We start from the raw sequence: 23,388 nt of genomic DNA on the forward strand, positions 1-23,388 counted from the left end.
CAACAGGATTCCCTGTTTGCATGAAAGGCGACTGGCATCAATTCTGCGAGGAAACCAGGATGCTGGCTGGGTAACAGCTCCAAATCAGGAGCTGGAGGCTCGTGGCTCTGCTCCCTCCCTCTGCCAGTGCCTCACTGCGCAGTTGTAGACTCCCTCCATGCTGAATGACTTGGAGCTATTGATTACTGTAGGATTTTTTAATTGCCCCTTAGAGTTATGCCGTGATATTTTTCAGTGAGAATTTACGGAAAAAGGTAGGTGTTGCCCTAGCAAATAGCAGTGCCCCACATAGCTAATTGCAGGCTGGGAACTGGGGTGACAAAGGCAGAGAGGGGCTCGGCAGCTGCTCCTGCCCCCACTTCCCTGCAGGTTCCCTGTGCTGCCAGAGCTTCCATCACCCTGCTACCCATGGGGGTACCTGAGGGGCAGGCAGCCTTTCCAACCTCGCCTGGCTTCCTCCAACGGCAGCGTTTTGCCTTTCAGCACATTCAATTTCCTTTTCATCACAGGAAGAAGAAATTTAATTTACTCTTTTAAATTACAGAGCAGCGTGAGAGTATGTCTGGAAGCAGTGCCCGTGAGCTCTGTAACATTGCACTAGGTGCCTGTTGTCCCTTGCATCCCACATCTCATCTGAAATCACGCTGAGCGGCCGTGGAGGCTTCACGTTGTGGGATGCTGTGAATATGTTTGTCCTGTGGGCCACGGGAGCCAGTCAGGGTGCTCCTCTTATCTCCCACCCTCTTTGTGGCACACCTTGATGTTTTGAGGACCTTGCCCTGTGTGGGGGCTGTCCTAGAGGTCATCCCAGAGGATGAGATGTCCTTGCTGCTCCCTGATACGTGTGTGGTGGTATCAGTGCTATTCTGTCAGTTCTGACTTGATGGTGCCAGGGCTATGTTTGCTCTGGAATAATTTCTCTGTGTTCAAAGGACCTGAGGTCCCCAGGCTGAGATCTGAGGCTGGATGCTGGAGCCCAGTCAGCAGGCACTGCTCCTCTTGTGCTGGATCTGCCTTGGGCTGCAGCTCTTCCTGCTGCCTGGCAGCTCCACTGCTCTTCTCCCTCAGCTTCACCTTCCTTCAGTTCATCTCTGTTGCTGATCAGGGAAGGTGTCTGCTGGGACCGAGCCATCACAAACCTCTGGGGAGTTTACTGAGCTGCCTCGAGGCCACTCAGTGGATCCATTTGGGGAGTCCCTACACTTCCTTTGAACTCTTCCTTCCTAACTGAGGGGATCTTTGCAGCAGAGTTTGAAATTTCTCATTTACCACCTTTTCTGCAGAAGCGTTCAGGCATCTCCATGTGGGGAATTGCAGATTTCCTCCTGCTGGGACCACTGAGGTGAGCACTTGGAAGCGGCAGCGCATCTTAAGTCTGAATTTGTTCTCAACATTGGTGAGCGAATGGGCTCAGGGGTGTCTGCTGGCACGTGTGCATGGTGAGCTGCTTGTACCATGCTGAGGAAGATGAGCCTGAAGGGCCACAAGCCAAGTTACCGTGGCTCTCATAGTCCTGGCTTTGTGTTTCTGCCTGTTTACAAGACCCTTACCCTGCCTGGCTATGGAAAATGTTGTTTTTCTGATCTTCAGCCTTGGTTTGATGGCTCAGTGTAAAAGTGCTTTTTTCAAGCTTTTTTATAAAAGCCACCTTTTAGGCAGATGAGTGTTTTATTTAGGAGCAGGTCCGTAAGATGCATTGTTCTCATTTGTGAGATTGACTTCAAAAGAGTCCTAACCTTTCTCCATCTCAGCTGCTGGTAAATGTTGCTGGTCAGTTTTATTTTATGTGGGAAGCCTGCTGGAATGCTCTTCAGACCGGAGATAGAACATAGTGAAAAAAACCAACATGCAAGGTAGCTGAATCAAGTCATATTGGGCTTTCTGAAAGACAAGACTCCTGTTCTCTCCATGCTCCATGTGTTGAGGCAGCTGAAGCCACGAGCATCCAATGTGACTTGGCTCTGTTTGTCTTCTGGAGATCAGAGCTTTCTGTTCTCTGGCTCCATTATTTGCAGTGATGCTGAGAATGGTGCAGCAGAAGGAGTTAATCACAGTCTTGTGCATTGCTGTAGTGATCTTTATTGTTCTTTTGGAAAAGATTTTTGTAACAACAACAAAAAAGCAAATTCTTCAGTTCTTGTGTTTCATTTGCTGGAGGCTTTGGGTCTTTTTCACCTGAAAGGGCAGCTTTTGTGGGGCTGTGTGCATGCTGAGGCACTCCCTAATGTTTTAGCACAGCCAGAATGTTTCTTTGCTCTTTCTACACCCAAATTATACCAATTTCCTGAGTCTGGAAAAAAAAAAAACCAAAAAACTGTAAAAGTGGTATACCTTCTTTAAAGCATTTGCTCTTAAGTGGGATTCAAATAGCAACTGTATGTGGATTTCAGTCAAAGTCAGTGAGGAAATGCACCTAAGCAAGGCAAGATGTAGATTGAGGCCATTAATTCATCACTCCCTGAAGCAAAATCAATGTATTAAGACATTGTCAAACCTGTTTAAGCCATAGTAAGATGCCAGGCAGAGTTAATGGCACGCAAGTTTTCCTTATGGAGTAGAATACTTACGTGCAATTGGACCATAGTATTATTTGCTCTTAATCTCCCCAGATACCCCAAAACTAGGGAAATGAGGTACAGAGAAGGCAAGTAAAGTGGTTGTATTGCACTAACGGGTTCATTTAGGGCATGCTGTGCAGCCAGCACTGCTGAGATCTGAATGGATCACATTGCCATAGTCCATCTGTTGTGGGCCCTGCACCTCATGGAGGTGCAGGAGGTGCTGCCTCGGGGTGGGATGCTTGGTCCCTCATCTGCAGATTGCGAGCCCAAAGCTTGCTGAAGCTCACGGCATTTGATCAAAGCTGGGACTTGGACTTGCCAGCCTCCTTGAAATACTCTCTGTGCCTCTTCCTTTTGTGCCCCCAGGGATTCTTCTTATTTGGGCAGAAATTTGAGTAACCTTTTCATTGCAGAGGAGCCCTTGAGAACAGTCTTGTCTCATCAGTGTGGAGCTGCATGATGCTCTCCTAGCCAAACTGGTTTCCTTCCCAAAAATAGTATTTCTAGGCACTGAAGCAAATTAAGGTATATTAAAGGCTAGTGATGCACGTCCTGTTTTTCTCACAAGGCAAGCCTTCCAAATTCGCATTCTGCTTTGAAGATCCTGCATGAAGAATGATGAAAGACTCCAGCAAATCAGCTCAGGTAACACTACCTGTATGTCTGCAGCCTTAGAAGAAAGCAGGTGTGAAGTGTGCTCCTTCCAGCTGCATTATTTTGCATCCTTGCAACAGCTGCAGGCCTGGAACTCCAGTGCCCACTTCATCAGATGTGCTGATGCCTTCAAAGATTCTGCTCTTTTTCTCCTTTTCCCCAGTCAAACCCAGGCAGGGATTTCAGACAAGAGAAATCTGCAAGCGATGAAGATCTTTGCAACTTCTTTCCTTCATCAAGGCCAGATTTTGGTGCATCTTATAGAGTTTCAAGGTGCTCCTGTTCTCTGCTGTGCTTCTGCCTCTGCTCATTTCCCACCTGGCTCTGGGCACTTCCTTGGGACCTGATGCATTGCCAGCTAAAGGTGGAGAAGCATGTTCTCTGTTCCTCTTGCATCCTTTGCAAGCAGTTATACTTACAGTGTTGCCTTGGAAATCATTTCTTCTTCCCTGTCCTCTCCCCAGTAACATCTTTGTTAAGACACGCAAGCCCTATTCTCTGGGAATTGACTGCAAAGTAAATTGCTGGGAAAGTTGCAGTTTGAGAGCAGATTCTGTGGTTTTGTTGGCTGCCACAAACATGTACTGCTGGGGCCGATATTTTTTTCTCACACTTCTCATTTAGTAGAGTTCAATTTTCCCCCAGGAGCCTTCTTATTAAAACTCACAGCCTCTTTTCTCCCTGGCCAGTGAATCACATGAGCTGGCTGAGCACTTTGTGAGCTGTGTCCGGCTTGGGAAAAAGTGTAGAAGCTGAATAGAAACTGTGCAAGGACACACACGAGATGTGCTGCAACGGGACCAAGAAATCCCAGGAACTGGAGCGTGTCATCAGCTTGGAAAACCTGTAGTATCTACCTGAGCCTCTTGGCCCCTTGTAGGGAGCATCGTGTGCTGCTCACGGGTCTTTTAATGGCCCTGTTCACCTTCAGGTGCTCACTGTTGCAAGGTCTTCTGCTGCAGAATTTTTTTTCTCCCTTCTACTTGGATAAGTGATCCTCCCCTGCCACCATTGCTTCACCAAACAGAACAAATAGAGTTGTCTTTCTTCATCATGAGTTGTTAGCATTGTCAGTTACTGTTTTCTGTGTAAATGTAATTGTCTGTCCAAGGAAAGCTGGGAGCTCAGACCAGAGCCCCAGCTCCAGTCTTGTCTTGAGAGATCCACCTGGTGTGGATTCTGACTTTGCTGCTCTGGTATGAGCCTCCAAGAAAGCTTGGGTGAGCTCGGGGCCATTTTCTTTGCGATCTTCCCTTCTACAGCTGAAAAACTGTGCTGGGGGAAAGTGGGAGATGAGCACGAAGGGAGAGGTCCCTTCTTGTGCTTTCATTCTGGCTGCGCTTCTCTGAGCTTGGGTGAAGGTCAGTGGAATTTCAGCCTGTTTTATTTCCTTGGCTCACTTTAGAGGAGTGAGGGAAATGCTTATGCAACCTGCACTGTTTGTATGGTGCTGGCACAGAGCTGATGACACTTCTGTAACCTTAGGGGCTTACAAGTGTGAATCAGAGGCCATTTTTCTCTATTGGTGCTCCTATAAAAATCTGTAAATATTGGGAAATCCCCGCTCATAGCTTTTCTATGTTGCCCTGCCAGTTCATCTGCCAAAACCTTCCCCTTGATCCAGCCCAGCCCTGCCTGGCTCTGCAGGAGGAAGGCAGCTCAGCCACCAGTCTCTCCCTGCCCGGGCTGCACGGCGTGTAGGCAGGAGCCAGCAGTGCCACCCACGTGCCCTTCCAACAGCTCGACTGCCAGAGTGGTGCTGCGTGTTTCCTGACCTCCTGCAGCCGTCCTTGCACAGCCATGGCTGTCTTCTGCTGCTGCAGCTGCTGCTGGAGGTGTGGTAGGTCCGTGTGTGAGGCTGCTCCCCCGGCTCAGTGCTGCTGGAAGGAGTTAAACAGAAAACAGCTGCATGGGAGAACTGGTTTACAGCTCACGGATAATTGAGGCAGGATTGTGTTTGTTTGTTTGGTATGACTTTCCTTTTTCCACCGCAAAGATCTAATGCCCTTTCTTGTATTTATCAAGCAGGAGGATTTTGCTACAATACATTCTGTATCAGAGAACTCGGGGCTTGTATGTTGCTGACAAGAACAATTGATTTTTATTTATTTGTTTATTTATTGCTGGAGAGAACTGAAGCAGTAAGTTGTAAGGCTTTAGCTTGTCTGGAGGAGCTTTATTTAGAGAAGCAGCCTGATCTTGGTGCTGACACAAGCTCGTGCAGCCCTGCACACTGCTGGGGGCTGTGCAGCAGAGTGCTGGATATCTCGCTCCGGTGCCCGGGTCACCTCGAGTCATTCACAGCGGTAGTGTGAGCTTCTGGCCAGGGCTGGCTGGCATCTCTTGCCCTTGGAGATGCATGGCACTTGGGGCTGGCACAGCACCAGCTCCCTGTCTGCAGGAAGGACGTAAACTGCAGGTTTGGGGCACTTGCACCCTGCCCTGTTCCTTCCTGTCTCGTCCTGCTCTGGGGAGGCCTCGGGCAATGCCTTTGGTCCCAGATGACACCCAGAGGTAACAGATCTCTGGCTTGTTTGATGTGTGGGTGCCAGGGCTCTGGCAAGACCAGCAAGCTGAGCAGAGCCCTCAGAGGAGGTCATCACTGTCCTGAAGTGAGTTTGGAAGTGCCTTATGAATCCTTTCACTGTCTTCTGCCCTGCTTTACGTAGAGGAGAATTCCTGCTCCTTAGAGGGAAGCAATATCTCTGCAGTAACTCTCCCTTCCCTCCTAGGGACAGCCTTTCTCTGCCACCTCTGTCCTCCTCAAAACGGTATTCAGAGGCAAACAACTGCATAACCTGCCTGGGCTTCTCTCTTTAGAGGCTGTCATCTTGGGCTTTGTGGCACTCATAGATCTCCAGTGAAGAGCAAGCAGTAAGGTTCCCTGGGACCTGATCACATCACACCGATAGAGCTGTACTTGGTTGAGATTTCATACAGGCCTTTTTTTTTTGTTAAAGGTATTACAGTTAGGCTGCTAAGGTAGGTGCAGTGCTGCTAAGGTGGTGATGCCTCCTGCCAGCTGACATGGCACATCACAGAGTGCTGAGAGGCTGGGCACCCTTTGCTTGCATCATCGTGCTCCCCGCAAAGTGCCTGCTTCCAGGAAAAAGCCCTCCTGTGGGTGGGTGACTTTGCAGGTCACTGCAGAGTGGGTTTTGTGAGGAGAACCCCTCTCCTGCAGGGCACTCGGGGAGGTGGCAGGCAATGTTTATCTCAGTTGCGTCTTCTGGGGCTGGAGAGCATGTGTGTTATCATACAGCAGATGGGTTAGATGGCGGAGACAACTGTATTTTCTCACACAAGCTTGTTGCCTGCCAGGAAATGAGCCAGCCAGGCTCTATAGGGAGAAGTAGAGACCCTGGGCAAGCTGTTGAGGGTTCCTCCTTCACCCAGCATCTTTATGAGAGGTAAGTGGAGCCATGGGAGAATGGCTGCTGCCGTGGTACTCTGAGCATAGGTATGAGGTCTGCTGCATGAGGATAGGCCAAGGGCCAGCACCCAGCATTGCCTGTTCAGTTCTGCACCTGCTGTCACCTTGGGACCCTGTGTTTATCTTGGGGCTCCAGGCAGGGAGTGGGATTGTTCACCAGTCCTGGGCAGAAACAGGCTGCAGTTGTGTACTGCCAGTTGTCTAGGCTTATGCACCAATACTGGGCCGGGGATGGCCCAAGATGCCTGCCCATGACCCCTTCCACTTCTCTGCATCTCCTACTGGATTGCATTGAAAGCTGTGTGGTTGCGACAGCCTCCTGAGGACAAGAAGACAGGGATGTCCCTGCCAGCTTGCCATGCTGGTGGTCCTTCTGCTGCCAGGAAAGTCACAGATGCATGAGGGAGCAGCAAAAGCAAAAGCTGGCCAAAGGCAAGCTTTTCTGGGTGCTGTCAGACTCAAGCAGATGGAAATCCCAGCGGTGACTGGGCTGGTGTTCCTGGAGTGGACGGCATGGAAGGGCAGAGGGGGGACCAGGACAGGGACAGCAATGCCAGGGAGAGGCAGCAGCTCTCTGTGGCTGCTGTAGAACTTGGGACAGAGCACAGGCAGTGCAGCAGCAGGGCAGAGCCCTGCAGTGTTCTGGCTGCTGCATCCTTTCTGCTGCCTGGAGCTCGCATCGCCTGCCTGGCCAAGGGAAGCCGTGCTGTCTTCCGAGCCTGTAGCTCCTTGCTGGAAGCACATCAGGCACTCCTGGCTCATCCCACTGTCCCCTCGTGTCCTGTTGGGTATCCTGTTCTTTCCCTTCTCTCTACTGACACAGGAAAGGGGTGAATTTCTTTCTGCTGTCCTTTGCGCAGTGGGAGGAGCTGGAGGGTCCCAACCTGCGGTAAGCAGTGCGGCGTGTGCGGTTAGGGGTCGGTTTTTGAGCCTATGCTTCTTCAGCACAGGATGCTGCAGGATGGATGTGGATGGCGCTGGTTGCTGGCAGCCTTTGCTTGCCTTTTGCTGATGTCTGTAGTTTGAGGAGCCTTATCCAGTAAGACAAATGGATGTGACAGGATCACGGTGCCCTTCATGGCCCCTTTTGCTTCCCTGCCTCTGCTGGAGCCAGTCACACAGCTCCTTCCCTTTCTCTGTTTGAAGGCTGGTTTCCCTTTCAGACATTTGTGAGCTGCTACAGGGAGAGACTGTGCTCATGGCTGTAGAACTTCAGGCAGAAAAATCAATGTTTATATTTCTTTTAGCTGGGAAAGATTCTTGAAAGAACTCCAGCAAATAAATGCCTTGTAAAGTTCAAACTGTGAAGGCACGGTATATGAACCCAAATGAATTTTCAAGCTCTCTCTTGAAATAAAATGGATTTTTTTGGATTCAGGCTTTATTTAGAGAAACGTTTGATTAAAGAAGGGATTTGAAGGTTGCATCTGATCTCCTTGTGAGGGAGAGCTGCTCTGCTACTAGCAGCAAGATGTGGTTGGGAAATGTGGTTGGATGCTGCTGGGATGCTCCTGGGAGAGCAGCCCCTGTACCCAGCCACGGGGGGTGGCTTTTGCTGTGTCCTCTGTCCCCTCAAGGCTCTGCTGCTGCAATGCAATCAGCCCAACTGCCTTGGGAAGCTGTGCAGGTGCTGCTGTTCAGGATGCTGAAGGGCAGCTAGCACCACACTCCCTCCATGGAGTGCACAAGCATCTCAGAGCTTTCTCTACCTGTCCTCTGTGGTACAACGCGTTTTCTCTCCCTTCTTTGTTGCGGTCTGTGCTGTGTGGATGGTGAGCCCTCTGATTCAGGCTGCTGGCTCCTTGCTCTGGGGCAGCCTGAAGTCAGTGTTCCCAGGAAGAGCTGAGGGTGTGGGGTGGACTCGGAGGCTCTGCATTACCTGGTTTGAAGTGCACAGAGGGAAGACTCTGGACTCTGGTGCTTTGCATTTACCTGCAGGAGAGCTATTTGGTCTTTGTACAAAGGAGGAGGAAGCAGGAAAATGTTTTAGCCCAGTATGGTTGAATGCTTCAGGAAGTGACCCAGAGCAGGGGACAAAGGGCATCTGGAGTGCTGCTGTTCTTCCAGTTTCTCATTATCACGTGTGCAATCAGGACATCGCCTTCCTGAAAGCACAAGGAGAGCCACAGTGAGGAGAGCTGCTCTCTGTAAGCCCAGGGGCTACCATTGCCTTTGGCGTGTGTTGGATCTGTTCCTATGTTCAGGTGTCAGGCTTTTCCCTGTAGGTCTGGAGGCTGAAGAGCTGCCGGGGTCTGTGGCCTCTCCACTTCCCAGGTAAGCAGGGGTGCAGCTGGGGCACGGTGCCCCTTGGAATCTACTGGGCACAAAAACCTGCTGCTGCCTGAACTGGGGGGAGTTGGGAACTGCTGAGCCCCTGGAATTACTAGCTGGTGCCAGCAGAGGAGATCTTGGTTCCCTCCAGCATGGGTACCTGAGGTGAGCCTGGAGGAGAGGAGAGCAGAAAATGCAACAGAGGTGGACTGGAGTGGCACTAAAAGAGGAATGAACTGATGCTGGGAGCAGAAAAGTGGGCTAGGTGTTGCCCAACTGAGGCACGAGCAATTCTCAGGTGTGAATGCCCACGCTGGTCAGGTGCCCTGCCCTCCTGCTCTCCTTCCTGGTGCAGCAGAGGGCTCACTGGGGTTACAGACTGCTTTCTGTGCCCTTCCTAAGGTGTTTTGGGTGGAAGCTGGCACGCTGCTGTGCACTTGTGGAATTATGTTGTCAGCGCCAGAGAAATGAGTTCCTGGAGAGCAATGGCTGGATTGCTGCTTGTTTCCTTCCTGGAAGCAAGGTCCTGCCTGTGCCAGCCTGGGGAACACCTGACACCCCCGTGTGCCTGCTGGCCCTTTGCTCACCCTGTCTTTGCTCTCTTCCAGCCACTCCCACTCTCCCGGCTCCATGGCTGCCGTGCACGAGTGGTCCTGCACCCGCTGCACCTTCCTGAACCCCGTGGGCCAACGGCAGTGCTCCATATGCGAAGCTCCGCGCCAGAAGCCTGACCTCAACCACATCCTGCGGCTCAGCGTGGAGGAGCAGAAGTGGGCCTGTGCCCGCTGCACCTTCAAGAACTTTTTGGGCAAAGAAACGTGCGAGGTGTGCGGCTTCACTCCGGAGCCAGGGCCCAGCGGCTCTCCCCTGCCTGTCATCAATGGCATCCTGCCCAAGCCTGCAGTGCTGGTGGAGCCCAAGGGCACAGCCAAGGAGGAGGCTGCCAAGGCGGAGAGCAGCAGCGAAGATTCAGAGGGGAAGAGTCCCGACGAAGCAGAGCTGGAGAGCGGCTGGGCTTGCCAGCGCTGCACGCTGCACAACACTCCAGTGGCCAACTCCTGCTCGGCCTGCGGCGGGCCACGCAAACTCTCCCTGCCCAAAATCCCACCGGAGGCGCTGGTCGTCCCTGAGGTCATCACCCCTGCTGGCTTTCACATGGCCCCTTCCACCCCGCAGTCTTTAGTCCCCACAGAGATCTCTGATGGTGACGCCGCGGCCGCTCAGGGCCCGGTGGCGATGGAACAAGAGGCACAGAAGATGCCGGCCTTCAGCCCCTTTTCCCCCGGGCTGCAGAACAACCCAGTGCCCCGCAGCCGGCGCGAGGTTCCCCCCCAGCTGCAGATGCCGGGCCCCGAAGCACCGCAGCCTGGGGCTCAGGGCACTGCGGGGCAGAAGGGCTCCCCACAGGGCCAGGCCAGGGCCGCGCCGGCTGCTCGCCTTCAGGAGCTGCTGTCCAACAAGCGACTGAGCGTGCTGGAGGAGGAGATGGATGTCAGCCCGTCCCACTGGAAGTGCAGCACCTGCTCCCTGCTCAACTCCGCCGGGACCGGTAAATGCGAGGCCTGCAGCACCCAGAAGGGCAGTGACACCATCAATTTGGTGGGGGACTCGGTGAGATTCACCCCCTGTAGCCCCTCCAGCCCTGACTTCACCACCTGGTCCTGTTCTAAGTGCACCCTCAAAAACCCCACCGCGGCCCAGAAGTGCAAAGTCTGCGGTTCCTCCAAGCTGCACGGCTTCCAGGAGCACAGCCCGCAGGGTGAGCCATCCCCCCGCTGCCCTGAGTGTGGGGCTGGTGAGAAGGGCAGCTGCTCCTCCTGTGGCACCAAGGCACCCTCTGCTCGCAAGGTCGCCCGTCTCTTCCCATCCCAGCTGCCTGGCACTCAGGACCGGCCGGGCCAGTGGGCTTGTCCTGCGTGCACCCTGCTCAATGAGCTGAAAGCCAAGCACTGCGTGGCCTGCCATACCCCGCAGCAGTATGTGGCTCAGCGCAAGGGACTCAAGCCCCTCAAAAGGAGGGAGAGCATGCACGTGGAAAAGAGGAGGCAGACAGATGAAGGAGAAGCCAAGGCCCTGTGGGAGAACATTGTGACTTTCTGCAGGGAGGTGAGTGTGAGCTGAGCTCCTCTTTCTTCTGATCTCGCTTGGAGAGTACCCTTGTCACTCCTGCCCTGTGGATCTGGGATGTGGCTTTGCACAAGCAAGCCGTCGCTGTGACTTTGGGGGTTGCAGAAACATTCACTTGCAATGGATGCATGCTGGTAGTAGCACTGAAATGTGTAGTATTTTAAATCAGTGCAAGGTAATTTCTAAGGTGAAGGGACCTTCCAAGGAACCTATCCGGTTCAGTTTGTCCAAAGGTAAGGAAGTGTGAGCATGAACTCTGGCTCATAGTGATACTTCAAATCAGTAAGAGAGAGATCAGTGTTGAAGGAGACATTCCTAGGTGATCAGTCCAGTTCTTGACTGTCCAGGAGTGAAGGTTGGGAAGGAGTGCGTGCAGGTTTGCTGGTGGCCCCAGTGTTTCTAGGCAGGAGCTGCAGTGCAGGTGCAGGAAATCAAGGTGCTGCAGGCAGAGCTCAGAGCACTGGCAGGAGTGCGAGCAGAGGACACTGTTACCTCCGCAGCTGTGTGTGAGCCTGGGGTTCTGAGAGCTTCCAAAGTCCTGCCTTTGTGGCACTGTTTGTCTGTCCTGAGGCTTCTCAGCCTGCAAATGTTTGCAAATATGCAGCTGTAAGTACCTCACCACATCTGGGGAAGGACAGCAGAGGTTGAGCTTTGTCCTGGTTCCGGGTGAGGATCTCAAGAATGTGTGTGCTTCTCTTCCACTGTGCACTACCTGTTTTAATTTGTTGGGTCTCAGTCTCAAAAAGCAATCTCATGGCCCTGTTTTTCCCCCAAGTGGCAGAAGATGCTCCTGCAAATGCTGTTCTTTTTCTGCTCTCCTTCTGGGGTAAGCCTCCAGCTTCTGTGGACCAGATGGAAAGGGAATTGCAGTCCCATTCTGACGCAGAGACAAGATTCTTCCCGCTTGGGCCAAGGACTGCTTCCATGGCTGTGTCTGTGCTGCACAGACTGGCCATCACGGAGGTGTCTGACCTAGGAAGGAAACCACTGAGAATGATTCTGTTTTGGGGTTGTTTTTCTTTTAATTGCTATGTGTCCGTCCTTAATAGACCTTGGTGTCTTTATAGCAGAGAGACCCCGATGCTGCAAGTGAACGGTCTCTTTTGCAGGCAGGGAGCATCTGCAACGTCCAGTAGAATCAGGCCTGAATTAGGTGAGATGGCCAAGCTGAATTAGCAGCTCTCCACTGCTAAAAGGGGAAGGAGTCTTCCTCACCTCATCCTGTGCAGCTGCCCGTAAGAGCAGAGGGGATCAGCGTGGACCGGCTGGCTCGTGGAGCTCCCACAGTGGTGGGATGGTGCTGCTCCCAGACTCCTGCTTTCTCTTCTCCCTGTGTGTCTGTGACTTCTTGCAGCAGCCCAACCACAGCTTCCCCTGGCCAAGCTGGGATGTCAGGCAGCCTCAGAACATCCTCCTTCTGGCTGCTGTGTGTCAGCACTGGAGGGGAGCATCAACTGGCCAAACCTTCTGCCTGCTGTCCATGAGTTGTAGGAGCAGCCTACCTTGCAGCAGAGATTTCTGCCTCTTCTGTTATTCCAGCAGTGCCTTTCTCAGCACTTCTCAGTGCCTGGACCCCATTTTTAGCTTTATCCCCAGGCCCTCATTTTTAGCTTAATCTTTTCATGTTCACCTGGGAGGAAAGATGGGCTGACCTCTGCTCCTCTGCACAGGGCTGCTGCTTCCTGCCTCGTGCTGTCCCTTCTCTTGCTCATCCCCCTGTCTCGTGCTTTTCCTCTCCTCTCACTCAGCGTCCTTCCCCCTTCTGCGTAACGGCGTGTGTCAGCAGTACAGCGTATTCTGCAGAGCCAGAAACATGACCCAGGACTCTGCTCTCTGTGCCTGCTCTGGCACCTCTGCCTGCAAAACCATTCTGTTTACAGTCTTATCCCCTTGCAGGGCAAACAGGCAGAGCTCCTTGTCTGGCACCATCTAGGAGCTGCCCTGGCGAACGTGCAAGGGCCTGGCAAAGTGTCCACCGAATGTCCTGTGCAGCCAGTGCTCCCCAGTCTGTCATAGCACAGGGCTTAGTGGCGTTTGGATGCTTGTGCTCTGAAATGTGCAGTGCCAGCTGCACTTGTGAGCGTGGATCAGATGCTCTCCTTGAGAATGTGAATCCTGGGGACGTGTCTTCCTTGGCCTGTATTGGTGTTTGCGTGGTGACAATTAGCTGCAAAACACCCTTCTGCAAAACAGGAGAGTTAATTGAGGCACTGTGTAGAAAGGGTTCACATCAGTGAGCTAGAACAGAAGCAGAAGAGGAAGGACAAATACCAGCTTGTTGTGAATAAGACCTCATTTAAAGCAGAAAGAATTTAATTTCATTTAATTAACAGTAACAAATCCTGGTTCTTACTTCACCCTGTGTTAAAGTGTCCGGAAAAGCCATTCTCCTCCCCTCGGAGAAATTCTGGGCTTCCATCCTACATCTGCAGCTGATACCTACAGGATCATCTGCCTTTCAGTCCATCCTGTTTTATTTTATTCTTTTTATTCTGTGATTATCTGGAGCTCGGGGCTGGGGCTGCAGAGCCAGGGCAGCTTAGCGTGGGGCTCGTGCTGGGGAGTGTTGGTTGCCAGATGCTCCCTGCAGGCCTGCTGCTCGCCTGCTTCACCGCTTGTAGAGGCAGCCAAGCTTCCCCACCGTCTGACTTTTAGCACCAGTGTGAGGTGTGAGACATTCCCTGCCCAGAAGGTTCCTGTAAAACAGAGAAAGGCAGATTTGAGCTACAGCTGGGAGCCCTGAGGAGGGAATGGGCTTGTGGCTCTCTGAGCTGGAGGCCCCGGGAGCTGCGTGTGCCGCACACACTCATGCTATCCTTGCTTTTTGCTCTTGCAGAACAAAGTTAATTTCGTAGATGACAGTTTCCACCCTGGGCCCAAGTCTGTGGGATTCCCAGAAGGTGACAGCGTGCAGCAGAGGGTGAAGCAGTGGTTGCGGCCCCACGAAATCAACTGTAACATCTTCAAAGACCGATCGGTGAAGTGGTCGGTGTTCCGGACACCCAGACCCTCAGATATCCTTCAGGGACTGCTGGGAAACTGCTGGTAAGGAGGAGTTGAGCTGGGTGACTCTTGCTGCTCCTTCCCCCATCACCCAGGTTGGGTTCAGACCCCTCAACCTTACCCAAGCTCACTTATGTGGGGCCCGTCCTCCCCTTCCCAAGCACTTCCATTTGCTGGGCGGGGCATTGCCCCATGCTGCTCACCCGACCCCACTGAGTGCATCCCTATTCCCTGCAGGTTCCTGAGCGCCCTGGCCGTTCTGGCTGAGCGACCAGAGCTGGTGGAAAGGGTGATGATCACACGGACGCTGTGCCCCGAAGGCGCCTACCAGGTGCGGCTCTGCAAGGATGGCACGTGGACCACGGTGCTGGTGGACGACATGCTGCCCTGCGATGAGTGCGGGTACCTCCTCTTCTCACAGGTCAGCAGCTCCGGTGCCCACGGGGAGACTGGGGGGGTGGGCAGCACTCTGGGGAAAGGAGCTTGTCCCCATTTGACTGCTGTAGTTTACATGTGGCTGCGTGGGTGCTGTTTGCTGCACCCTGAGGTCAGCTGAGCTCTTTGAGGCCGTTGTGTAAACCCAACGTAGACCTCCTGTTGGTATTTTCCATGCTGCGATGGAGAAGTTTATTTTGCAGTTGTTTTTTGCATCACTCCTCTCTGCATTGCAGGTCAATTCGCTGGCATGGGAGGACATCTTTAAATGCACAGCAAAAGGAAAATATTTCTGCATGTTTTTGCACTGAGGGGGCAGAGAGGAGCTGAGCAAAAGCTGTGTCTTTGCTCTGCAGGAAGGTCTGGCAGCTTGGCTTTGCCAGGAAGGGGCTGTGGTGAGGGGGGGGAATGCACAGAGCAGCCTGTTTGGAGCCAGTGCCCGGTGGCTCTGAGCACACTCAGGTGGCATCTGCTAGGATGAATGAAGCTCCCTGAGCCACTCTGGGACGTCATTGCGCATTCTGCCCTGCTTGCCAGGCCCAGGGGCACTTGCTGGGATCATTTCCATGAAGGAGACTGAGAACGTCTTTATTGAAACCCAGACTGCAGAATCTGTCAGCCAAACCGTGCTGGAGACGGGGAGCTGGGACTGTTGGGTTTGACTTTGTTCTGCAAATCCAAATCCTTTTTACAATACACACAGCTCCAAGCATGCAGACTGTGAGGACTGCGCTATGGGGAAACAAGGCCTGGAGATGAGCACTCAGGGAAGCTGCACGCTGGTGCAGCTCACAGAGTCCCCAGCCTGAGCTGCACTCAGCATCTCCCGCAGTGTGAAAGTGCCCGGTGTTGGCCCTTATGGTGGACAGGATCCAGGCAGATGCAATTCTTTATTTTCAGCGTAGAATTTGCTTTTCTAGACTTCCCTTCCCCTCCCCCCCATTCATCTTCACTCCTTTTTTTTGAGTCTGCATTGTTGTTTTGTTTTTTTTTGAGACTGAAGCTTTTCACAGGCTTCAGTCTTGCTGCTGTTTCCAAATGCGTCTGAATCGTGATGAGATTTTTCTGCGGGGTGTTCAAGTGTGTGAGCTCATATGGGGGCCTAACAGAGGAAAGCCAAAGAATTTTAAAATGAAAGGAAAATCATGTTTTTGTCAGTGATCAGAGGCCGCATCTCAGCTAGAAATAAACACCACGGATTTTGTTGAGACTCAGAAACAAACCAGAGAAAAGAATTTGTGAACTTTCTTCAGTCCTTGCAGCCCTCTTTCCCCTCCTAACCCTTGGCTGCCACCTGTGAGTCACACACAACCTCGCATTCACCACAGCTTTCCCCTGCTGCCCTCCCAGCACAGTGCTGGAGTATCACCAGCTGAACTGGATTTGTTGGAGACACAGAAGCCACGCTACCTGTCTCCTTGCCTCCTGTGTTTGTACACTTGCAGCCTTTGCAGCCACGTCTCCTCCGAGGGCTGGCCATGCCCAGGACTGTGGCAAAGCACTGCTGGTGGCTGCACCGTGAGCCATGCTGGGTGTTGGCTTGGACACAGCTGAGAATGCTGCACACCAACACCGTGTTGATGGGTTTACAGAGGCTTCATAAACCTCTGGGTACATTAATGCATGTTCTGTGTTTCTTTATGGATCCCTGCTCAGTTTGGCTGTGCCAAGAGTTGTAGCCTGGCACCGCAAGGGTGCGAGGGGAGATGTGAAAACGCATCTTCTCATTTCATCTCGCCTCTGTCTCTGTGCTGGAGCTAGACGAGTTTGCTTGTGAGTTTGTGGAGCTTGTCCTTGAGACAACCTCTGGGTTCCATGTGTGAAATCTGATCAGTCCTGAAGCTGTGTGTGCTCTAGGCAGCCTCTTCCACCAAAGGTGTGTTGGTTTTCGTTTGCGAGTGTGCAAGTGAAGGCCTGCTGTTCCACGTGTGCTCTTATGGAACATTTTGCAGTCTGAACTGCTGAGGAAGGAGGTGGGTAGGAGCCCCCTTCTGTGTGCCCCAGGCTGCAGCTGTGTTGGCATCTAAGGACTTGACATGTCAAGAAGAAAAAAGTTCTTTATGATAAGAGTGGAGAGGTTGCCTAGAGAGGTGATGGGTGCTCCATCCCTGGAGACATTCAAGGTCAGGCTGGATGGACTCTGAGCACCTGATGGAGCTGTAGATGTCCCTGTTCATTGCAGGAGAGTGGCACCAAATGGCCAGTTGAAAGACTCAGACGGTTCTGAGATTCCATGATTTCCCCAAAAGGGAGTTGAACCACACAGACAGCATGCTGAGCAGGCAGCAGAGGGTTCATCCACGGCCTTGTGGAGATGAGCTCCTGGTCCTGCTGCCACTGGGGGCTGGCAGAGGTGGGTGAGCTGGGCTTTGTGAGTGCTTGTCCGTCTCCTGCTCGGAGTGGCTCATGATGTGTTTCTCTTTCCCCAGGCCCAGAGGAAGCAGCTGTGGGTCGCGCTCATTGAGAAGGCCCTGGCCAAGCTTCATGGTTCGTACTTTGCCCTCCAGGCAGGGCGTGCTATTGAAGGCCTGGCTACACTAACCGGTGCCCCCTGCGAGAGCCTGATGCTGCAGGTCAGCTCCACTAACCCTCGCGAGGAGCCCATTGACACTGACCTCATCTGGGCCAAAATGCTGAGTTCTAAGGAGGCTGGGTAAGACGAGGCAGGAGGGGCCGTGGCAGGAGTGTGGAAGCTTGGAGAGGGGGATGAGGGGGACATCTCTCATCTGCAGGGGCTCAGAGGGGGGAGGGTTAGTGCATTACTTGGGGTGGGGCCTTCCACGCTTGGAGTTCACCTAAATTGTAGAGTGAGCCTCCAAGCTCCAAACCACAAGTGAAGTGGTTTTTCCTTTGTTTAATTTTCATATGAATTAAAATCCTGGTGAACTTTGTGATTTTTATCTCCCAGAAGTTTATATGGCCAGTATCGAGCCTGTGGGGTTGCTTTGCCCATGTGCAGTGTTAGGGTCGCAGCTGGGATTTTGCCATATGGGTTGATGCATCCCAGCACATGGTGCCCCCCCGACCTGGCCCGTTCAGCCCCCCTCCCAAATGTGTTGTTCTCACCGCTGTAGAGCAGCATGCAGTCAGCTGTACCATTTGCCTCTCCACTTGGCCCAGTCTATGGCAGGACGCTGGGCTCTAGCAGAAAATGGGTGAGGTTTGGACATTTCCAAGCCTGCAAGTGGGAAGCGGTGGGATTGGGCAGGGCAAGGACGGCTCTGCACTGTTTGGTGCGATTTGGAAGTGAACCAAGCGCTCTGCTCTGAGGGCACTGCTCTGAGAAGCTCACCGTGGAGCCTGGGCTCAGCACAAACCCCAGAGAATGGAGGAAGGTCACTTCTGCTCAGGGAAAGCTGTGCTCACCAGGACCAGGGCCCTGCTTTGGGGAGGTTTGCTTGTGGTTGCAGAGGGATGTATGAGAGCCTGCTGGGGAGAGCCTGTCTTGTGCCTCAAGCAGTGGGTATGAGCTTCCATCACGCCTTGCAGGACATCAAGCATTCTGCTGTCCCCCTGCAGGTTCCTTATGGGTGCATCCTGTGGTGGGGGCAACATGAAAGTGGACGATGTGGCCTATGAGAGCATGGGGCTCCGTCCACGGCACGCCTACTCCATCCTGGACGTGAGGGATGTCCAAGGCTTCAGGTGAGTTCAGGGCAGAGGCTGGCATAATGCAGCACGTGTCCTGCCAGGAGAAAACCCTGGGGATGAGTCTCCTTTCTCCTGAGTGTCTGACCCCACTGGTCCCTGTCCTTTAGGTTACTGCGGCTCCGGAACCCGTGGGGTCGCTTCTCTTGGAATGGCAGCTGGTCTGACGAGTGGCCCCACTGGCCTGCTCCCCTGCGCCACGACCTGATGCCCCATGGCAGCAGCGAAGGGGTCTTCTGGATGGAGTACAGCGACTTCATTAAGTACGGTAGCACCCAGGGTACAGAGGCAGTGAGGAGCAGGCAGTGTGACAGGAGGCAATGTGGGGGGAAACTGCCTCAGTTAGGAATTTGTTTGCTCAGAGGAGGCAAAGCCCCAAAAGCACAGAGCGGTGGGCAGCAGTGGAGACCCAGGGTTGCGCTTCCCCTCCTTTGCAGGGAGGATGAGAAAGGGAAAATGAGACATAGAGGCAAAATGGGGCAGGCATGGCCAGGCATCGCTCTCTGGGTGCAGGTAGTGTTGCAGGGCCTGCAGCTTTGGGCTGTGTGAGCTGCAGCATGCCGGGGAATGGGACAGAGCACTACACGCCCAGAGGACCCCCCAGGCACTGAGCCCAACTTCCCCACAGATATTTTGACTCCGTGGATATCTGCAAGCTCCATTCAGACTGGCACGAGGTGCGTGTGCAGGGCATGTTCCCCAACAAGGCCAATGGACCAGTGACGGTGACATCGCTGACGGTGTTGGAGCGTGCTGCCCTGGAGTTTGCCCTCTTCCAGGAGGGCAGCAGGTGAGCTGGGGCAGTACGAGGGCTGCAGGAAGTGACCAGAGCAGGGAGAAATGCTCAGGGCTGTCCCTATCATACCTCCTCTTCACACTGTGCTATATCTTGGGCTTGTAGAGCTCAGCAATGAGCATCCATTGAATCACAGAATCACAGAATGCCCTGGGTTGAAAAGGACCACAATGCTCAAGCAGTTTCAACCCCCTGCTGTGTGCAGGTCCCCAACCAGCAGCTCAGGCTGCCCAGAGCCACATCCAGCCTGGCCTTGAATGCCTGCAGGGATGGGGCATCCACAGCCTCCTTGGGCAACCTGTTCCAGTGCCTCACCACCCTCTGGGGGAAAAATTTCCTCCTAATATCCAACCTAAACCTCCCCTGTCTCAGTTTAAAATCATTCCCCCTTGTCCTATCACTATTCACCCATGTAAACAGCCGTTCCCCCTCCTGTTTATAAGCTCCCTTCAAGTACTGGAAGTCCACAATGAGGTTCCCTTGAGCCTTCTCTTTTCCAAGCCAAACAATCCCAGTTCCCTCAACCTTTCCTCACAGGAGAGATGCTCCAGCCCTCTGATCATCTTAGTGGCCCTCCTCTGGACCCGTTCTAAGAGCTCCACGTCCTTCCTGTGCTGGGGGTCCCAGGCCTGGACGCAGTGCTGCGGATGGGGCCTCAAATTGGCATTTCTCTGATCCCCATGGCTCGTGTTTCAGCCAGAACCCAAGCCTGGACACCAGTTCCTGGAGCAGCCCCCAGTGCAGAGGAAGGACTCTGAACCCATGGCCTCTGCACTCTGTGGGGAAGCTCTCTGGTGACGTGTGACCCTTCTCCCCATCCCGGCACAGGCGGTCGGATGCTGTGGACAGCCACTTGCTGGATCTGTGCATCATGGTTTTCCGGGCCACCTTCACTAGTGGCAACAAGCTGAGCCTTGGCCGCTTGATGGCTCACAGCAAACGAGCCGTCAAGAAGTTCGTCAGCTGCGACGTGATGCTGGAGCCGGGCGAATACGCCGTGGTGTGCTGTGCCTTCAATCACTGGAGCGCTGCGCTGGCGGGCCCCACTGCCGCACAGGGTAAGGGGCTGCACGCCCTCCACGTGGCGCTGCTGGGGGAGGCATTGCGGGAGGCGAAAGTGAGGTGCCCTCGATCCTCACTGTAGGAGATCTGCTGGGGATGGAGGTTGCCCACGTGTGGAGCACCCTGGTCTTGAGGAGCTTGGGAGCAATCTCACCCGTCTCCCTTTCTCTGCGTTGTTGTCTCTGCAGCATCCAGTCCCACCAGCAGCCGGCCGGCCACCGATTACTCCAGCTACATCCTGGCCATCTACAGCTCCCGCCTGGTGATGGTGGAGCAGGTGGAGGCGCAGCCCACCACGCTGGCAGATGCCATCATCCTGCTGACTGAGAACAAGGGCGAACGCCACGAGGTGAGAGCAGTGGCACTGGGGGGGGACAGCGATGCCAGCAGGACTCTGCCTTCGTCACATCCTCAGCCTGGCAGGAGCCAACCGAGCCCTGGCTGCCCCCAAACCCTCCCCGCCCCACGGGTGCCCATCTTTTTCGCTCCCTGGTGCAGCATGGGGTGCCTTGTGGATGGGCAGTGCTCAGAGGTGGTGCTGCACATTGACACAGCCTGCGAGGTTCACACCCCTGACCATGCCATTTGCTGCTGCAGGGCCGTGAGGGGATGACATGCTACTACTTGACGCACGGCTGGGCAGGGCTCATCGTGGTGGTTGAGAACCGGCACCCCAAATCCTACCTGCATGTCCAGTGTGACTGCACCGACAGCTTCAACGTCGTCTCCACGCGTGGCAGCCTCAAAACACAGGACAGCGTCCCTCCCCTGCACAGGTCTGGGGTAGGCAAGGGGGGGAGGAGCGGGGCAGGTTGGGGCAGGAGGTGATGGCACCCCACGGGTGCCGGGCCAAGGCAGAGCCTGGGGTTGGGGGAGAGCCGTGGTTCAGCACGTGGCTGAGCACTGAGCCCCGCTCTCTCCGCAGGCAGGTGCTGGTGATCCTCTCCCAGCTGGAGGGTAACGCCGGCTTCTCCATCACCCACCGCCTGGCGCACCGCAAAGCCACCCAGGCCTTCCTCAACGACTGGATGTCCACAAAAGGCACCCACAACCCGCTGCTCACACCCGAGGTTGCCGGACTCCACGGACCCCGACCTCTATGACGAAGCGCCGCTCCTGCCCCGCTCCTCTCTCCCGTTGCTTTCACCGAGCCTCCAGCCCAGGGTTTCCCCCCGTGCTGCCAGCACTGAGCCGTGGGGCAGGGCCGGAGCGTGGCACCGAGCACTTCGCCCTGTGCCACGGGGCTGGGGCAAACTCTCAGGGCCGGGACCAGCTCTGCCCGCTGCCCCCCACGCACTTTACGAGGAGCAGTAGGGGGGCACGGGGCCATCTCAGGATCCCACCCGCTTTGGGCACACAGCGTGGTAGCAGGGGGCTGCAGTAGACGTGGGGACTGGAGGTTGCAGTCAGCGTCCTTCCCAGGCACCACGCTCAGGGCTCTGCCCCGTCCTGCAGCACCAGGGCCCTGGTGCTCCAAAAAGAATATACCTCTGACGTCTGTCCGTCTGTGTGACCCTCTGTCTTGTCTCCTCTGTTGTCTGCTGCCAGGACTGAGTGGGCACTGAGGTACTGCAGCTGCCGGGGTTGTCCCCACGTGTTGGGGCCGGGATGGAGAAGGCGCAGGGTTGCTGCAGAAAGCTGCTGCTGTTGGTTTTCGCCACACTTTGGGGCAAAACGAGGACGTAAACCTCGGCTCCAGGGTGGGGAGCAGGGCTGCGGGGTGCTGCTCCATACCCCCCAACCCATCGCAGTGTTACTATGCAAAGGCGGCCGCTGGAAGCAGCGCCTGGAGAGAAGCCATGCGTCCCCTCCCCGCGCCCTGCGGGTGCACGGGGCAGTGGCACGGGGCAGTGGGGACAGAGCTGGGCTCTGGGGAGCAGCTCCCGCAGTGTGGCTTTGCTGGGGAGAGGGGCAGCGATTCTGAAGGCCGATGGTGAGCCCCATCCATCGGAGAGACAGCAGTCAGCAAGAGCTTGGCCAAGAGCTGTGGGGGCCACTGGGGTTCCATGTTGGGGTGACCCTACGGCTGGCTGGCTGCACGCAGCTGGGTGTGTGTGGGGGTGTGTGGGTGCGTGTGTGTTCTGGGGGCACTGCTCTGGGGCAGCCTGCAGCAGTGGGGATGTGTGGGTGCGGGGTTCGTCCCTCTGTCCCTCCCGGCCCCGAGGGCTGGGGCTGCTGAGCCAAGCTCTGTCTGTGTGTCTGTTTGTCGCTCTGTTCTCTCTTCCCCCGCACCTTCCTCCTCGGGATGATTTGTCCTTCACTTTTTCTCTCTGTCTTTCTGAGCTGTGAATATTTTTAACCCTGTAAATACTGTCCAGCTCTTAAGAAACATAGGATATTTTATCAATTGTAAATCAGATCAGTAATCCCTGTATGATATGAATTATCCATGGGTGGTTTTCAAACTCAGGTTCTGACGGACCAAATAAAGTTTTGTTTTTACTGAAACCGCCTGGTTTCACTCTGCTCTGGGGACACTGCAGAGAGGTGACAGCCACCACCTGGCTTGGGAACCAGGACCTTGGGCACTGGGGCAGGCTCCAGGGAGTGATTGTGGCCCCAAGTTGCCAGAGTGCTGTTGGGACACCATTTTCAGATGTAGGACACATCAGTACAGGCTATGGGCTTACCTGCTGGACTCTGTACAGGAGGAACTGGGCGTGCTGGTGGCCATCGGTGTGCCTTCATGGCCAAGAAGGCCTCGGGTGTCTGGTTGGCCAGTGGTTGACTGAGCTCTCAGGGTGCCCTTGAGGCCAATGGGATGGAACCTGGGGGGCACTGCAGAGAGGCCAGCAGGTGAGGGAGGTGCTCTCTGCTCTCCCTGGGAAGTCTGTATCTGTAGCACTGCACCTTGTGCTGGGCTCCCCAGTTGCAGACAGACAGGGAACTGCTGGAGAGAGCCCAGTGGGGGGTGCAGAGATGGGGGGAGGGGGGCTGGAGCACATCCTGATGGGGACAGGCTGGGAGCCGTTGGGCTGTTCAGCTGGGGAGGAGAAGGCTGAGGGGGGATCTGATCAATATCTGAAAGGTGAGAGCCAAGCAAATGGGGCCGGGCTATTTTTTGGGGGTACCGAGTGACAGGGCGAGGGGCGATGGGCACAGAATGAAATGTAAGAACAGACACGTATGGACGTGTCTGTACCAGAGCCCTGAAACAAGCTGCCCAGAGAGCTGGGGCAGTCCAGGGATGCTCAAACCTTCCGGGTCGCTTTCTTGTGCAACCTGCTGCGGGGAGCTGCTTTTGGGGGAGGCAGTTGGACGGGGTGAGCTCCAGCGATGTACTACGGTACCGTGACTGGTTTTATTTAGGTGCCGGGCCGGCGGAGGGGTGCCGAGGGACTGAGGTGGAGACACTCCATCACCGTACGACAGCGGCACAGCCGGAGCCGCAGCGGCCG

General features: G+C 54.6%; 1 protein-coding gene across 2 annotated transcripts in view; it reads left to right on the top strand.

Annotated features, from left to right (window-relative positions):
* Nucleotides 1–22,438, top strand: part of CAPN15 (calpain 15) — a 35,072-nt gene extending 12,634 nt beyond the window's left edge. The window contains exons 1-12 of one of the 2 annotated variants that reach the window (XM_010719306.3): nt 8,165–8,922; nt 9,528–11,025; nt 13,883–14,091; nt 14,287–14,470; nt 16,914–17,137; nt 18,004–18,129; nt 18,243–18,395; nt 18,761–18,922; nt 19,757–19,986; nt 20,179–20,339; nt 20,588–20,766; nt 20,916–21,093. In XM_010719306.3, coding sequence (XP_010717608.1) covers nt 9,550–11,025; nt 13,883–14,091; nt 14,287–14,470; nt 16,914–17,137; nt 18,004–18,129; nt 18,243–18,395; nt 18,761–18,922; nt 19,757–19,986; nt 20,179–20,339; nt 20,588–20,766; nt 20,916–21,093 — 3,282 coding nt within the window. In that variant the 5' untranslated portion in view covers nt 8,165–8,922; nt 9,528–9,549. Of the gene's footprint in view, nt 1–8,164; nt 8,923–9,527; nt 11,026–13,882; nt 14,092–14,286; nt 14,471–16,913; nt 17,138–18,003; nt 18,130–18,242; nt 18,396–18,760; nt 18,923–19,756; nt 19,987–20,178; nt 20,340–20,587; nt 20,767–20,915 lie in introns of those variants that run through there. The other variant, XM_010719305.3, reaches the window with a different exon arrangement.
* Nucleotides 22,439–23,388: the final 950 nt, after the last annotated feature.

This window comes from Meleagris gallopavo, chromosome 16 (assembly GCF_000146605.3).
Source record: "Meleagris gallopavo isolate NT-WF06-2002-E0010 breed Aviagen turkey brand Nicholas breeding stock chromosome 16, Turkey_5.1, whole genome shotgun sequence".
Taxonomy (NCBI): Eukaryota; Metazoa; Chordata; class Aves; order Galliformes; family Phasianidae; genus Meleagris; species Meleagris gallopavo.